Genomic DNA, 16,291 nt, shown 5'->3' with positions numbered 1-16,291 from the left:
CACCGCGGTGCGGCAGCGCCCCCTGGCGGCCCCGAGCTGGCCGTGCCCCGTGCTGCCCCGGCGCTCCGGTGGGCGCGGGGGTCGGAGCGGCCGAAGGAGCGCCCCGGAGCGGGGCCGGTACCCCCGTGAAGAACCAAGTGCCCCCAAGCACCCCTTTTCAGTGCCCCCGCTCCTGTGTTCGGTTCGGTACCGGAGGGCGCAGGCAGAGGCGGGCACAGCCCGGGACCAGCCACGGGCTCGGACCCCAGGATGGGGACCGGGGTTCAAACCGTGCGGAGAGGGCGCAGCCCGGGACCAACGGCCCGGTGCACACGGGAACAGCGGTGCCACGGAACCGGGCCTGGCCCGGTGCGAGAGCACCCGCGGGAACGGGCGGGGGGCACCCGCGGGGGTGGGCGGGGGGCTTGGGAGGGCGTCAAAGAGGGACCTGATTAGAGCAGGAGTGGGGTCAGGAGGAGTGGGTGTCACAGATGGGGCGGGGGGGACACGCGTGGGTGCGAGCAGGGGGTGTGTGGGGGCGGAACGGGCCAGATGTGGTCACGAGTGGGATATGGGGTAAGAGTGTGGCCGTGGTGGGGGACAGGAATGGGGAGATACGGGGCAAGAGTGGGGTCACGAATGGGTGGGGGCTGATACGGGACGGACGCGGAGCCGGCGGGTGCCGCAGCCCCTCGGTAGCGACGTCCGGGGACCCCAGGTCCTGCCGAGACTGGTCCCGGTCCCGGTGCCCTCCCATCCCTCCGCTCCTGCGTCTCCTCCCCCTTCCTGCGCTCGGGCGCTTCCCGGCGGAGCGGGGACCGGCCGCGCCCGCCGCCGCTATGGAGTGAACGAGAGGCCGCGGGGACCGGCCGGACCGGCCGCCCCCCGCCCGCGGCTGCTCTCGCCAGGTAACGGCGGACGGGACCGGGGGCTCTGCCGCTGCTTGGCACCTCCCGCCCCGGCCCGGAACTGGTGCGGGGACACCGAGCTGGGAGCAGGGGCGGGGGGACGGGGCTCTGCGGGGTATCCCAGGGGCGGGGGCTGCCCGGGGCTGGGGGGGCTGTCCAGGAGCACCTCCCTGCTCCGGGGGTGGGCAGTGCGACGTGTGACAGGCTGAGCGGGGCCTCTGAGGGGGAGGTCCCCCCTGTCAGCCCCTCACTGGGGTGTTTGGGGATGGCATGGGATGGGGCACCGGTGGCACCGAGGCTGCATCGGCCGCCCAGGTGGAAACGCAGCCCAGCTCGACCCGAAGTGCGGAGCACCCGCTGCTGGGTGCGTGCAGAGGATGGCACCCAGCTCTGCTGGCACCCCGCTCTCCTGGCTGGGCGCTGTTTGGGGAGGGGGCGTGCGTGGGGCAAAGGAAGACCCCATCTTTCCCCTGTCACACCGGTGGACCTCGACAGCGAGTTCCTGCGACGGGAGCGGCTCCAAATCCAGGCCGGGCTCGCCGAGCCGTGAGTCATCCTGGGCTGGGTCGGCTGGGAAGGCCCCGCTCCTCTTCCTACGAACCAGAGGAACTTTCATGCCCCGAGCGGCCAGCAACGGGCAGCCCCCCCCTAAGACGTGGGTGTCCTCCTCGTGGCACTGTCACCAGTGTCCCACCGTGTCCTGTGTTCTGGCCTCGGCCTCGGCTGGCAGCCGTGGCGTCCCCAGCACCTCGGGGAAACTGAGGCACGCTGAGGGGCAGCAATGCCCCTTGGGCTCTTCCTGGCGAAGGTAGAGTCAGAGAGATGTCCGGGTGTTCACAGCATTTGGAAAACCTCGGAGTAGCTGTCGGTGCGAAAGCCCCGAGGAATCTGCGGGCAGGATAGGGAGCGTGCTCTGAGGTGCCCCGCAGGGTGAGGAAGGGGCAGAGGGCTGGGAGATAGCAGAGCCAGGCTGGGAGATGGCAGAGGGGACATGGCTAGGGGTGGGATCCATCCCCGTCCCCCCCCCGACACAGCCCGCCCGAAGGTGGGGGGCTGCGGCTGGCTGCCAGCGAGGGCTGGTGGTTAATGAGTAACATCCGTGGGATGTAGGGCAGCACCTCGGGACCGGGAAGGGGACGGGGAGTGTACGGCAGTTCCAGCTTGGGAACAGGGTTTCCTGTTGCAGTGAGAGCACAAAGCCCGTGCTGAGACTGTGGGGGTCCCTGAGCCCCCTCTCCGTGCCTGGGCTCCTCCTGAGCCACCTTCTCGCCCGGGAGTCCCCCAGCCCCACGGGTAGGCAAAGCCCTTCGGGTGGAGGAGGAAGCGAAAGTGGCTGCGTGGAGGGAGTTTGGGGAGGGGGAGCGGGTGGGGGGCGGCTGCTCCCCCTCTCCGGGTGCCGTGTCCTGCCCCGTGCCCAGCTGGTTTCCCCGGCCACAACACAGCTGTGACCTCGGCTTCCCGGGGCGACCTGGAGGAGGGTCCCCATGGGATGTTGCCCCCAGGAGGGAACTGGGACAAGAAGAAGGAGGAGAAGAGGGAAACCTGGAAATTGGGATTGGAGGGATTCAGGGCACGGCTGGGCTGAAGGAGCTGCTGTGACTGATGCCAGGAGGGGACAAGGCAGATCCCCCGCCTCGAGCTCCTGCTGGGCTGTGGGAGGAGGGAGCGGAGCAGCTTCTCCTGCAGGCTCTCAGCAGATCCAGGCATGCCTGGCTTAAGGCTTACGCTCCAGGTTGGCGCTTCCAGCCAGCAGCTGCCTCCCAGGGCTGAGCAGAAATACAGGTTTAATGGGGAACGAGGATGGGGATTAACCTCGAGGGTGGCAAAAGGAGAGGCTGTTTTTCCCCTCCTGCCAAGAATCCCACTGGGACCGCGTGGAAAAGCCCAGCAGCATTCCCAGAATTGCTGTGTGCGTTTCCCACCGGGCATTGACCCCTCGGAGTAACCTCACGCCCTGCGGTGAATCCCAGGGATCTCTTTGCTCCGGGGCAGCGTGGGTTCGAAAGCAAAAGCATTCCTGCGAACCGTCAGCCTCCAGCCACCGCGGCCGGGCCCTTCCTGAGGTGGCACACGGTGCTCCGTGAGGGCTGCCGACCCCACGCCGCCGCCAGCCCGGCGTGCTCCCGCTGCAGGGCTCGGGGCAGGCCGCAGGCGTTTTGTTTGCTCCGGCCGCGACGTTGCCCGGTGACGCTGGCTTCCTTCCCCTCGCAGGCTTCTCGGAGTCTCTCTCAGCTCCACCTCCGCCCTGCGCCTTCGGCGGCTCCGCGCGGCCCAGGCCCGTGGGGAACCGCGCTGCCCGCGGGGACTCGGGCCCGTGCCGCCGCTCCGCGCTCGCCTGAGGGCACGGCGGGCCGGGCCTGCGCCGCCCGGGGGGGGGTCCCGCCGCCGCCCGGCCCCTCGGCTGGGCCGTGAGACGCGGGATCCGCCGAGGGATCGGGCCTTGGCCCCGGGCGGGGCCGGCGGAACCGGCAGCGAGGTGTGTGTGGAGATCCCCCTGGCCGGCCGGGCCCGCGGGGCTGCGGCGGGGCCCGAGGGGGCGAGCGGGGCGGGAGGAAGGGCGGGAGCTGCCGGGAAGAGGCGCGGGCAGTGCTGAGGGGACGGGCTGGGAGTGTTGGGGTTCCAACGCCCACCTTGGGGCGCGGTGGGGACGCGAGGCTCCAGCTCGGCCGTTCCAGGTTGGAATTCCCTATGTAACAGCCTCATTCCAACCTTCTTCTTGCTTTTCCTGATCTCTGGAGCCCACCGAGTGTGAGGGGAGGCTGGGGAAGGGGTCTTCCTTGTGAGGGACACCTGAGGAAGTTCAGGGGGGCAGCCAAGCCATCTCACCGGGGTCACCCCAGTGCAACGGCCTCACTAAGTTTGGGGAGTTCACATTTCCACTCCCCAGGAGTCCCACACTCTTCCAGCTCTCCCAGCTCTCCCATGCCCAGTCCACCAGCACTTGTCCATCCCTTTGAAAGCCCTTGTGGCAGAAGGAGCAGGGAATCCCTGGAGATGTGGGAAATTGAGGCACAAGTGGGCTGCCAGCCCGCCCAGGATTGCCCAAGAAGCTGATCCTGGATCAAGCTTCCTACTCCTCCTTCTCCTCCTCCTTCTCCCCAGCAGCCCCAGCCCAGTGGAGCAGCAGGTTCAGACTTGGAGGGACAAGCAGCAGCTCTCGCCCCCTCCCTGAGGGGCTCTTGGCCCTCAAGGGCTGGCTGGGGGCTGCTCAAGTGGTCCTACCCCATCCCTTCTCCCGTCTTCAGGTGACTGTTCCAAGATGAGCCTCTGGAACCTCGTGTCCCACATGCCACCAGAGGAGTTCAGCAGCCTCTCCACGGAGTTTCCCCGGAGCCTGCGCTGTCTCCTGGCTGAGTGGCTGGAGAACCAGCCCTGGTGAGTCTCCCTGGACCCCTCCTCCCTGCAGCAGCACAGGTCTGGGGGTCGCACAGGGGCAGGTGGGGGATCCATGCCCATTCTCCCAACTTTTCCCCTCTCCAGGGAGTTCATCAATGGCTCAGACGCCTTCTGCAGCAGCGTGGCCAACAGGATGCTCTCGGACATGCTGGAGAAACTCCGCAACGCTGCCGGCAGCGATGGGCAGCAGTGCCAGATCCTGCAGCAAGTCAGCAACATCGAGGTGTGCAGGGGGCTGTGTCACACTGGGATTGCAGCCAGCTGCCAGGAAAACTTTATTATTTTATGCTGGAAGGGCTCGATGCCTTAGGATGTGACACCCTTTTCCAGGCTTGTGAGCAATGAGCAGGCTCAGTTGGGTTTTTAGGGGTGTTCCACAGGACAGAGGGGGTTTGTTTGCATCCCAGGGCTGTCCCAGGTCCTGCAGACCAGTGGCCCACAGGGAGCGGCCACATCTTCCCTGAAAAGCTGCTGTGGGGACCCACCTGAGCCCCTCAGCCCCCACAGCCCAACTTGCCCCCAGTTGTTGGCACCTGGGGGCCATCTCAGCAGATGTTCCCCATTTTCTGCTTGAGTGTTTGATTTCTCCTTCCTCCAGGCTGTGTGGCTCTGCATTTCCTCCTGCCGTGAGCTCTGGGTTTCATTTTTGGGGCTCTTTCTCTTATCAAGGCTGTTGGAATTGCTCTGTCCCTTTCGCAACCCTCTGATTTATCTCCTCTGGCTAACAGAGCTCAGAGCAACACAGCTGAGCAGGGCTCACTCCCAGAGCTCCATTCTGGTTGAAAACTTTGCTTTTTTGGTAACAGACCTTTTTAATATCCAGCATTTGGGAAAGGATCAGCTTTAGTCACAACTTCTGGGGAGCGGGGTGACTTTTCTAAACAAGACTTTTTGCTGTAGGAAACAAGCAGATGTTTCAGCTTAGGGATTTTTTTATTATTTAAAATGCTGATGCAGAGCAGCCCTCCTGTGTTCCCTCCTTTCTCCATCCCTCATCCCAGAACACCAAATCCTCATTTCTCCGTGCTCAGCCAGGCTGTTCCCTGCTCTTGGTGCTGCTGACCCCAAGGATGGGCAACCACAGGGCTGGAGGTTGCAGATGGGAGCCAAACCTGGCTCTCTCATCCACTGAATTCCACATTTTCCCTGGAAGAGCCCACAGGGCTACCAGTGCTGCATCCAGACCCCTGCACTGGAGCTCCCACAGGCACAGGAACGCACCAAGCACGTCATCAGCCATTCCCCCATCGCGTTTCTGCTGCTGTTTTGGGAAGTAGCTAATTTGGGAAATGCGTGAAGGCCGGAGGAGCTGGCATGGGGACGCGGGAGGCAGAGCCAGCAGGGGAATTCCTCTCCCTGCTTTCAGTGGAAAGCACTGATCCACCCAGGGCAGCTGGGAGAGTCTCCCCCAGGTGTCAGGCTGGAGGCTGGAGGAAACGCTCACAGGAATGGAGAATTTCTTTCCGTTTGTATTTTTTTTTCTCTATTTGAAGTTGATTCTTCTACTTTTTGTACAAAAAACAAATGGAGTTGGAGCCGATGATCCTGATGTTCCCTCCAACTCCAGACACTCCATGATTCTGTGCACCATTTAAAGTGGTTTTAAAGCTGCAAATCAGCTCTGTGGTGGTTGTGGAACCCCTGAATTACCTTGGCCAGGTGCTGTGGGAAGAGGCTGAGGTGGGAGAGGGCCAGGAGCAGGGGGCACGTGTCGTGTCCCCCCCCGACACCCCCCGTTTGTGTCTCCCCCCCAGAACACCTTCCGCCGGGACCCGCTGCGGCTGGTGGCCGTCATGAGAGCCGTCCTGGAGGGCGAGAAAGCAGCCGTGCTCAAACGGGTGGGTGCTCCCTGCCCCTCTCCCGGGCACCCCGAGGTGCAGAACCGGCCACAGCCCCCCTCTGACCCCGCTCTGCTCTGCCCCAGCACCACCACCTGCCCCTCAGCTTCCACCGGCGGCAGGAGGAGCTGAAGTTCAGCCTGGGGCTGCAGCGGCTGCAGCACCGAGTCCGGGAGATCCAGGCGCTCCAGGAGGAGGGACCGGGGCGGGACGGGGCCGTGCAGAGCCCCGTGGCCCCCAGGGAACTGCCCACCCTCATCCTGGAGGCTGTGAAGGAGCTGGAGGCGGCCAAACAGCAGATCCTGAAGAGGATCCAGATCTGGAAGAGACAACAGCAGCTGGCAGGGAATGGGGCCATCTTTGAGGAGAATCTGGCACCGCTGCAGAAGAGGTGAGGGGGCACAGGGCAGGGCTGGGCAACTGAGCATCCTGAGCATCCTGAGCAACCTCCTGCTCCCTCCACTGGCCCAGAGGGCTCTGGGTGAGTGAGGGTGGGGTGCTGAGGGTCCCCCCTTTCCCCAGATGTGAGAACCTGGTCGAGGTTTACTTCCAGCTGCAGCAGCAGGTGATGGCAGCGAGCACAGAGCTGGGGCCTGAGCTGCTGCCCCGGCTCCTGGAGCGCTTCAACGAGGTGTTGTCCGGCCTGGTCAAGAGGTAACAGATGGAGGGGCTGTGGTGGCCAGGGGTTGAAGTGGGCCTGCGGGGGCTGGTGGCAGAGCTGGCTGGGCATTGTGCCAAGTGCCACGGTGTCCCTTTGTCCCTCAGCTCCTTCCTGGTGGAGAAGCAGCCCCCACAGGTGCTGAAGACCCAGACCAAGTTCCAGGCGAGCGTCCGGTTCCTGCTGGGCCCGCGGCTGCTGAAGGCAGCGCCCAAGCCCTACATGGTGAGGGCTGACATGGTGACAGAGAAGCAAGCACGGGAGCTGGAGCTTAGCAACTACAGCAACACCCTCAGGTGAGCACTGGGTGTGGGGGCAGGGGGGTTTCCCCACCGCCAGTCCCCCCCTGATTCCCTCCTCTGCCCAGTGAGAGCACGGGGGAGATCTTGCACAACACGGTGGCCTTGGAGACCAACCCCACCAGCGGGAACTGCTGCGCCAACTTCAAAAACGTGGTAAGTGCCACCAGCTAAGGGCTGGGCTGGGGGCTCCGCTGGGTTTTTGGGGGTCCCAAGGCTGGGGATGCTCAGCTCTCCCTCCCCAGCTGCTGAAGAAAATCAAGCGCTGCGAGCGGAAGGGCTCCGAGTCGGTGACGGAGGAGAAATGCGCCGTCCTGTTCAGCACCAACGTCACCTTGAGCCCCAGCAACGTCTCCATCCACCTCCAGGTACCACGGGATGGGGCTGGATGTGCTGAGCCCTCCCCTGTGGGACACGCGTGCCGCACTGGGGCAGTCCCGGGGCAGCCACCACGGCTGGCTCAGGGCCACTCTGTGCCCTCAGGTCCTGTCTCTGCCCATTGTGGTCATCGTCCATGGCAACCAGGACAACAATGCCAAAGCCACCGTGCTGTGGGATAACGCCTTCTCTGACATCGTGAGTGCCCTGAGCTGGAGGGAAGGAGCTGGAACCTGGGGCTGACTGGGCTTTGCACTCCCACCAGTGCAGGTGGGAGCAGGAGCCCAGGGGTGGGACATGGTGGGGACGCTGTCCTGATGACCCCATGCCCGGCCACAGGACCGGGTGCCCTTCGTGGTGGCCGAGCGGGTGCCCTGGGACAAGATGTGTGACACCCTGAACCTGAAGTTCATGGCAGAGGTGCAGACCACCAAGGGGCTCCTCAAGGAGCATTACTTCTTCCTGGCCCAGAAGATCTTCAATGACCACAGCGCCAGCCCCGAGGACTTCCAGAGCCGCCACGTCTCCTGGGCCCAGTTCAACAAGGTGACTGGGAGGGATGGCCGGGGTGGGGCTGGGGCCAGCATGGCCATGAGGAGCCTCATGGCCTCTCTCTGCCTCAGGAGATCCTCCCTGGCCGGGGATTCACCTTCTGGCAGTGGTTTGATGGAGTCCTGGACCTCACCAAGAGATGCCTCAAAAGTTACTGGTCGGACAGGTGGGTCAGGGCTGGGCTTTGGGGGGGTCCTGGTCCCACCCCGCTGCCATGGGTGGTCCTGACCGCTGTTCTCCACCTGTCCACCTCTCCAGGCTCATCATGGGCTTCATCAGCAAGCAGTATGTGTGCAAGCTGCTGAGCATGGAGCCAGATGGGACCTTCCTGCTCCGCTTCAGCGACTCCGAGATCGGGGGCGTCACCATCGCTTACGTCATGCGGGGCAAGGACGGTGAGACGGGGTCAGGTGCAGTGCAGGGAGGGGGTCCTCACTGCCAGGGCGTGGGGGCAGTCACGGCAACCAGCACTGGAATGCAGTGACGTGTCTCCCCTCGCTCAGGCTCCAGCCAGGTGGAAAACATCCAGCCCTTCTCTGCCAAGGACCTGTCCATCCGCTCCCTCGGCGACCGCATCCGGGACCTGGGGCAGCTCCGGAACCTGTACCCCAACATCCCCAAGGACCAGGCCTTTGGGAGTCACTACAACAGTGAGTGGGAAGGGCCTGGATGGGCCCTGGGCTGCCCCTCTGCACCCCAGCAATGCTGCAAGGGGGGTTATGGATCTCACCCAGCTGGCCCCAGGGCTTGCAGGGGCAACTGGGGCTGGCAGAGATGGTTGGCAGGGCGTGGTGGGGGTGGTGGTTCATGGATGCTTCTCCTCCCTGAGCAGAAGAGCAGACAGGCAAGGACGGCCGGGGCTACGTCTCCACTGCCATCAAGATGACTGTGGAAAGTGAAAGGTGGGTGCGAGGCCATATCCGTGCCGGAGGTGTGTGCACGTGGGCCAGGGTTTGCACAGACCCCTGGCCAGCCTGAGCATCCCCCTGGGCAGGGAAATCCCTGACTGGGGAAAGCAGAGCCGTGCTGGTGAGCGAAGAGCCCCCCGTGGGCCCCCGAGCTGTGCTGGGCCACATTTTTGCACCTCCTACCCTTCCTCCTAGGCACCCACTGGCACATGTCCCCCTTCAGAGCCTGGACCTGGCAGTGCTGATGGGGTCCATGTGTTTTTGCAGGGACCAGCACTCTCCAAGCACCATGGGGGCCGCCCTCGAGGCCCCCCAGGCACCCATGTTCAACCTGCCCGTGCTGCAGCACGAGCTGCACCCTGAGAACCTGCAGCCACTGCTGGCCCCCATCTGGTGAGTGCCCTGCTGTGGGGCGTGGGGTGGGGGCTGTGGCAGCGCCCTCCCCCCCCTCAGTCTGAACCTCTCTGTGTGTGCACTGCAGCCCCCCCACTCCGTTCTGCCCCCAGCCCATGCCCGCGGGCTACCCCCCGGTTGAGAGCAACGCCATGATGGTGCCTGAGAGGCTCACCCCCCCCTTCCACAGGTAGGAGCAGGGCAGGCTGGGGGGCAGGGTGGACACCCCTCCACCCCCAGCAGGGTCGGAGGTGTTCCCCTCTCTCTGAGTGCTCCTGTCCCCCACAGCCCATCACCGATGCTCTCGCCTCCTTCGCTGTCCCACTGCCAGGACCCTGCTGCCTTCAGGCCCCCCGGGTAAGAGCTGGCACACAGGGGGAAGGGGGGCACCCTGCCCTGTACCCCTTTACCCCCCCTCACCCAATCCCACCCCAGCTGACCAGTGCTCCCAGTGTCTGCTCTCCCACGAGGAGGAGCCCCACACCGGCCCCCCACAAACCAAGCAGTGCCCCCCAATACCCTGGGGCTGGTGAGTGCCCTGTGGGACAGGGTCTACACCCTTCTTTGCCACCCCAGACCCTTCATGCCCAACCAGTACCTGCCCGGGGAGGTCTCGCAGCTCCTGCCCGCGGGTCCCTCTGCGGAGCCGCAGGACGAAGAGATGCCCGAGCTGCCCCCGTTCCAGCCCGAGGAGGAAGCGTCGCTGCACCGGGGGTGGTAAGCACCGGGGAGGGGTCGGCAAGGGGAAGCCCCTCCCAGTCCCCTCCCGGTCACCCTGCTGTTTCTGTCCCCAGGGTGTCGCCCAGCATGGATCAGCCATCAGCCTCGGATTTGAACGAGCTCCTGGAGGTGCCCCTGTTGCCCCCCTTCGCGTCCTTCCCGCAGCACAGCGGCTACCCCAATTCCAGCCTGTCCTCCTGGGGACAGGGGGACGCGCGGTGGGATGACAGCATCCGGCCAGGACACGCCTGAGGGGGCTCCTGAGGGGGGGGATATCGGACTGGGACCCCCCCCTCCACTCCCTCCCAGCCTTGCCTGGGTTCATGGACTTGATACGACCCCTGCAGGAGTGCAAACTCCAGCCGGGAAAGGCGGGTTTGGGGGGAATTTGGGGTAACCCCCGTCGTCCCCCCCCCCCACCTCCGTGCATTGCTGCCGGAGGTCCGCGGGTGAGGGGATGCAGGAGCTGGGGGGGGCCCCGTCCTGCGTGGGGGGGCACCGGCAGCCGCACGCGGTGCCCCCAGCCCACGCCGCCGGGATGAGTCACCGCGGGGGCGGGAGGCGGCAGCGCGAACGGCGCCGGGGCGGAGGTGCCAGCCCGGTGCCCCCCGGCGGGGCGGGGGGGGGGGGGGAAGGACACCGGGACCCCCACGTAAAGGGACATGCACCGCACCCCCGCAGCCAGCGCTTGCTTTGGGGTTTTGAGCTGTTCTTCACCCCCCTCCCTCCCTCCTCCTCCCGGCTGGAGCAGGGGGTAGGAAGATAAGCCATAAAATAAAGTTTTATTCCAAAATAACAAAATAAATAATCTACTGTACACGGTACAAAGGAAGAGTCGCTAATGCTCTAAAAAGACACCACACAGTCCTAATTAGGGGAGGGGTAGGAACCCCGGGTTTGTAGGGATGGGGGGCGGGGGGAAGGAGGAGGAACCCCGAGGGGTTTTGGGGTGGGGTGGGGGGAACAGCACCTCCCCAGTGCCCGTCAAACGCCGCCCGCACCGTGCTGCGAGGGGGTGACACCCCACGGCACGTGTGACACCCCCCGGCACAGGGACCATGCTTGAAGCACACGCAGGTATCGGGGTGCAGGGGGGGGATGCGTGCGGGGAGGGGGGGGTATGGGGGGGGGGGTATTTACAGCCGATGCGGTGCTGGGGGGGGGTCTCAGGGTGGGGAGGGGGTGCACAGTGAGCTGGCACGTGCTGCGGGGAGGGGGCTGGCGGCTGGTGCGTGGGCGCTGCGGGTGGGGGGGGACCGGGGGGGGGGGGGGGGACCGTGTGCCCGGCGTGGGCGGCAGCGCTGACGTGGGAGCGCACAGTGCGACGCGTCTGTCCCCGCGCGGTGATGGGGCCGGGGTGTGGGGGGCTCTACGGGGGAAGGGGGGCTCCAGTCCATCGAGGGCTCCCCAGCCCTGGGGGGCGGCGGGGAAGCGGAGCCGGGCGGGATGAGGGTATTGCTGCTGCGGGGAATCGCATCCCGCCGCGGCTGAGGTAACCAGAGCGTCGGTGCGGGACGGGAGGGGGCCGGGGGGGGGATGTGGCTGAGACCCCCCCCCTCTCTCCCCAAGCTCCCCGGGCCCGGAGCGCCGCCGCACCCGTCCCCCAGCACGTTATTGCTTCGTTAATGGTGGCGGGGGGGCTGCAGGGGCCTCACTGCCTGCTGGTCTCCTGCTCCACCTTGATGGTGCCCCGAGGGGGGTCCGGGGGGGCCGGAGGACCCCGTTCCGCCAGCCCGTCCTCGAACTCTGTGAGGAGAACAGGGAGATGGCGTCAGGACACGATGCTACAAGCAGAAGGCGGCGGTGCCGTCCTGACCCCTGCCCGCGGCAGAGCCCCCCCGGCCCCGCGGGGGCTCACCTGGTCCCGGGGGCTTCCCCGGCAGGCAGGGGCTGAGCCGCCCCACGCGTTCGTGCGAGACCAGCCGGGCCAGGCGCAGCCCCTCGTCCATCAGCGTCTGCTGGAGGATGTGGCGGCTCCAGAGCCCGTGGGGAGCGAGGCCGAGGGGCACGTCTGGGGCCGCGCCGGGCGGAGGGGTCAGCCGGGGACAGGCCCCCGCCGCTGCCGAGACAGGGGCGACAGTCAGCGCGAGGAGCCACCAGCAGCGCCCCCCGAGAAGGGGAGGAACCCCCCTACTCACCCTGCAAGTGGCCGTCGAGGCTCTCCCCGGAGAGGCTGCCCGTGTCCTCCTCCAAGCTGCCTCGGTAGCCAGCCCCGGGGGGCTCCAGCCCCACCGGCAGTGCCAGGAGCTCAGGGCGGCTCTGCTCTCCCGCCTGCCAGGAGCACACAGGTGAGCAGGTCCCCTGCGCCACCCACCCCGGAACACCCAGGGCCGTCACCCCAAGCTGGCATGGGCAGCCCCGGGCGCGTTGCACCGTCACACCCACGCTCGCAGGTGTGCGCACACCTGCGCACGCTCCCCCTGCACCTGCACCCACCTCCTGCTTGAGCCGCTTGGCCACCACGGCGCCGCTGTCCTCGGGATGGGCCCTGCGGGTGGAAAGGGGCTGTGTCAGGCGTGGGGGTGGCCACAGCAAGGCCCCACGCTGTGAGTGGAGCCACCAGGCAGGTGGGGTTGTGGCACGGATGGAGTTGGGGGTGGAAAACGAGGGAAGCAGCTGGAGAGCAAAGGGAAAAGGCAGCCCTGGCACGGCGGGCAGGGGACTTTGGGGATGGAGGCAAGAGATAGGGCATCCCCAGCGGCATCCCTCTGCTGCCTGGCATCCCTTCCCACGCCTGGCATCCCCGTCATTCCCATCCTCTCCACGTCCCACGCTCCGAGGTCAGGCAGAAACCACCCACGCTGGCAAAGGGGAACTGGGTGCCGCAGGGTCCTGGCCCCATCCAGAAGCGCTGGATCAACCCCAGGGGGCAAGGGAACGACAGCCAGACCCCCCTCCAGGCCTACAAGGGTGTGGTTTCCCAGCTCTAGGCTCACCTGGCAACCTTGAGCGAGGACAGGTAGGTGCTCTCCCGTGCCACCTGTCGTGAGAGCGAGAAGAGCTCGACGCGCCGCAGCAGCAGCGAGTTGTCCCGCAGGCAGAACTGGGCGGCCGCCTCATTGATGATGAGCTGGGGGCAGAGATGATGCGTGAGCGGGCACAGGGACGGCAGCACCCACGGGACAGCAGCGCCCACACAACCCTCAGCTAAGGCAGCGCCGGCTCCAGGCTGGCAGATGCCACCCGCGTGGGAGGAGACCTCAAATCCCACCCACTCAGCACACCCCCAGAGCCACCCCAGTCCCTGTCCCAAGCCAGCACGTCCCAGGAACTTCGAGCAGGGAGCCCACCTCGTGCAGGGTGAGCTGCTTGCCCTCGCGGCGCCGGGCCTCGCCGCGCCCGTAGATCGCGCTGTGCCGGCGGATCTCCTCCTCCTTCTGCCGGTCACCGTCCTCCAGCTGGAAGATGTGCCCCACAGCCTTGGCCAGCTTCTTGTTGAGCTTCATCAGCGCCCTCAGCTCGGCCTCGCCGCCCCGGGGGCAGCTCTGCAGCAGCCGCTCCACACTCTCCACCACCGTCCGTGCCAACTCCGGCTCCAGCTCCGTGCCCACCGCCTGCTCCCCGCTGCTCCCGCCCGGGGAGAAGGGGGGACCGCCCGGCTCCTCATCCCCTCCACCCTCCGACTCGGGGGTGCTCCTTCCCGGCCACGGTGGAGCCGCTGATGGCGACAGCTTCTCCCCTGGCTCCGTGGGGCTGCGGGCTGGGGGCGTCCCGGCGCTGCCACCCCCCTTGCCCGCGGCCTCGCCGGGGCTGGCGTGCCCGTTGCTGAGCGCCTTGCGCCCGCCGGCCTCAGAGAGCTTGAAGAGTGGGATGCTGCTGACCGGGACGGCCGAGACGGGCTGGCTGAAGAGCCCCGGGTTGGAGGCCCACTCGCGCAGGGCCTTCTGGAGGCGGCGGACGTGGAGGGGCTTGGTGGCCATGCCCACCAGCGCCATGATCTCCAGGAACTCCTCCTCGCCCGCCTCGCAGAGCTGCTGCACGTCGTCCCCCCCTTGCTGGATGAAGGTCTCGTAGTAGCCCAGCAGGTTGGCGCGTTGCAGCACCCGGTACAGCTGCAGCTCCCCCAGCGTGCGGGGCAGGGCCATGACGAGCCTGAGGTGGACAGAGGACAGACGGACTCACCACCGGGATGGACGGACATGCAGGAGAAAGCCCACCGCACCCTTGGGCTTGGGGGTGCAGGGCAGAGGGAGCACTCCCGTGTATGGGTGTTCCAGTGTCCCTAAATCCCACGGGGCGCCCAGTCCCACCCATGTGCTCCGGGCTGGGACGGTCCCTGCAGCGACAGCCCCCGGACATGGCACGGACACGAGTGGGGTCACCCTCATCCTAACCCCTACCCCCCGCCCTGGGCTGTGCCCAGCCTGTGCCCCCCCCAGCCAGCAGCCCCTCCATGCCAGGTCCTCGTACAGGGCAGGACACACATCTGGGGGCTCCCCCCAGCCCCCCCATCCCCGGGGATGATGTGCCAGTGCCGATCCCACCATGGCCAACATCCCCCAGGCCCCCTGCCCTGCCCGTGCCCTGTTCCCCTGCGGTGCCCCGGATCCCATCAGGACCATCCTTCCATGGTGACCCCACCCCACCCGGTGCCCCCATCCCCACCCCGGTCCCACCGGGGCCATCCTCTCCCAGCGTCCCCGCACCTGCCCGGTGCCTGCAGTGCCCCGAGCCCACCGTGTGCCACATCCCCCCCATTCCCGCCAGACCCACCGGGGGTCACCCCTTCCCCGGGCTCTCTGCTCTTCCCGGTGACCCCCGCTGTCCGCATCCCCCCGGTCCCTCTGTGCTCCCACCGCGGCCATCCCCCCACGAGCCCCCGACCCCTCCCGGTACCCTCCGGTGCCGCGGTGCCCCCCGTCCCATCCTCTCCCCGGGCATCCCGGCGCCCCGGACCCGCCCGGAGCCCCGTGGCCAACACCCCCCTCGGGCCCCCCGCCCTGCCCGGTGTCCCCCGCCGCTCCGTCCCCCTACGGTCCCACCATGGCCACCGCCCCCCGGGACTCCCGCCCTGCCCGGTGCCCCCCGGTGCCCCATCCCCTCCCGCCGCCCCCCGCTCGCTCACCGCCGCCTGGAACCGCCTCCGTCCGCTCCGCCCGCCCCGCCGGGCGGCCGGGGAGGGGCGGGAGGGGGGGCTCCGGGGCCGCTTCTAACCGGGGATCCGGGGGGAGGGGGGGGGTGCCGGGGCTCGGGGGGTCCCGCGGCCGGGCCGGGCGCGCTCCCTCCGCCGCGCCGCGCCGCTCTGCGCGCCGCCCACACGGGCGGGACCGTGAAATAGCAGCGGCCCCGGCTGCGCCGCGCGTGGGAGGCCCCGGGGGCGGATCCCGCGGCTGCCGCCCCCGCCGAGCGCGGAGGGTGGGGGGGGGGGCAGCGGCGGGGGCGGCAGCACCGGGCCCCCTTCTTTCCCCCTACCCCCCCCCAGCACCGGAGCAACGGGAGCGGCGCCCCGCACGGCGGCACCGGGGGTCCCGCAGCCCCGGCAGGGACCGGGCAGGACACGCGTGGCACGGGGAGGGGTCCGTGGGAGAGGTAGAAGCCCTGGAAGGGGACACGGTGCTCGGTGTTGGATCCCGGGAGTCCCGCGGGCAGCGCTCGCAGCATCCCCGGTTTCGGTGACAAGGCGAGCGGGAGCGGGGATGCTCCGGGTACAGGCACCGCTGTCCCGGCAGTGTCCCCCCGGTGCCGGAGCCCTTGCGGAGGGCTGGCACTCGGTGTCACCGGGGCGCACACGCTGCCACCGATGGGCTCCGGGGGGAGCAGCGATAACGGGAGCGGCCGGAGGTTTCTCGGATGGGCTGGGGGGGATGCTGGAGCCCCTCGCCCGCAGCACCGGGGTCCCTCCCGCGGGAGGGAGGAGGGGGAGGGTGTCACGGCCCGCACCCCGGTCCGGCCCTGCGTGGCTCGGTGCTATTTATACCGCGGCCGGCGCCTGGCGTGGGGCCAGAGCCGCCCCCGCGCGATCCTGGCCGCGGGGAGGGGGGGGGGGGGGGGGGGGGCCGTGCCGGTGTCCGGGGCACATCCCCGGAGCTACCGGGGGAGCAACCGGGGCATCCCGCACGGACACGGTGCCCATGGCGGGGGTCCTGCCCCAACCCTCCCGGTTCACCCCCCCTCCCCACCGCCCCCCTGTGACGCCCCCCCCCCTCCTTTTCCCTTCTCCACGAGCAAGCGTCCGGCGCGGCGGGGCCGTTCCCAGCCCCGGCGCTGCCCCCGGCTGACGCACATCCTCCGCCCACGGCCCCGCCGCTTCCCGGCTCCGCCG

The 16,291-nt window shown here is 67.7% G+C and overlaps 2 protein-coding genes across 6 annotated transcripts; one reads left to right on the top strand and one right to left on the bottom strand.

The window, feature by feature from the left end:
- Positions 1–629: 629 nt before the first annotated feature.
- Positions 630–10,861, top strand: STAT6 (signal transducer and activator of transcription 6). Of its 4 annotated transcripts, none has more exons than XM_038164422.1 (21): positions 760–887; positions 3,099–3,363; positions 4,133–4,262; positions 4,368–4,506; positions 6,038–6,121; positions 6,208–6,512; positions 6,644–6,775; positions 6,887–7,075; positions 7,147–7,234; positions 7,324–7,446; positions 7,562–7,654; positions 7,796–8,002; positions 8,080–8,174; positions 8,267–8,403; positions 8,512–8,658; positions 8,841–8,910; positions 9,184–9,309; positions 9,398–9,499; positions 9,598–9,666; positions 9,886–10,026; positions 10,104–10,861. In XM_038164422.1, the coding sequence occupies exons 3-21, from the start codon at positions 4,147–4,149 to the stop codon at positions 10,279–10,281; spliced, it is 2,541 nt and encodes an 846-aa protein (XP_038020350.1). In that variant the 5' UTR covers positions 760–887; positions 3,099–3,363; positions 4,133–4,146; the 3' UTR covers positions 10,282–10,861. The 4 variants fall into 4 exon arrangements, with proteins under 4 accessions (XP_038020353.1, XP_038020350.1, XP_038020351.1 ...); XM_038164423.1 differs by lacking the exon at positions 760–887 and adding an exon at positions 1,035–1,695; XM_038164421.1 differs by lacking the exon at positions 760–887 and adding an exon at positions 1,035–2,180.
- Positions 10,862–11,011: 150 nt separating this feature from the next.
- Positions 11,012–16,004, bottom strand: NAB2 (NGFI-A binding protein 2). Of its 2 annotated transcripts, XM_038164428.1 has the most exons (7): positions 15,095–16,003; positions 13,320–14,121; positions 12,966–13,099; positions 12,466–12,517; positions 12,168–12,300; positions 11,888–12,088; positions 11,012–11,775 (listed from the first exon to the last, which is right to left on the bottom strand). In XM_038164428.1, exons 1-7 carry the CDS (start codon positions 15,628–15,630, stop codon positions 11,681–11,683), a joined length of 1,953 nt encoding a protein of 650 aa, XP_038020356.1. In that variant the 5' UTR covers positions 15,631–16,003; the 3' UTR covers positions 11,012–11,680. The 2 variants fall into 2 exon arrangements, with proteins under 2 accessions (XP_038020356.1, XP_038020357.1); XM_038164429.1 differs by lacking the exon at positions 11,888–12,088 and having other exon boundaries at positions 15,095–16,004.
- Positions 16,005–16,291: the final 287 nt, after the last annotated feature.

This window comes from Motacilla alba, chromosome 29 (genome assembly GCF_015832195.1).
Source record: "Motacilla alba alba isolate MOTALB_02 chromosome 29, Motacilla_alba_V1.0_pri, whole genome shotgun sequence".
Lineage (NCBI taxonomy): Eukaryota > Metazoa > Chordata > Aves > Passeriformes > Motacillidae > Motacilla > Motacilla alba.
The sequence above is the reverse complement of the archived record's forward strand: the minus strand, read 5'-3'. Positions and strand labels throughout refer to the sequence as shown.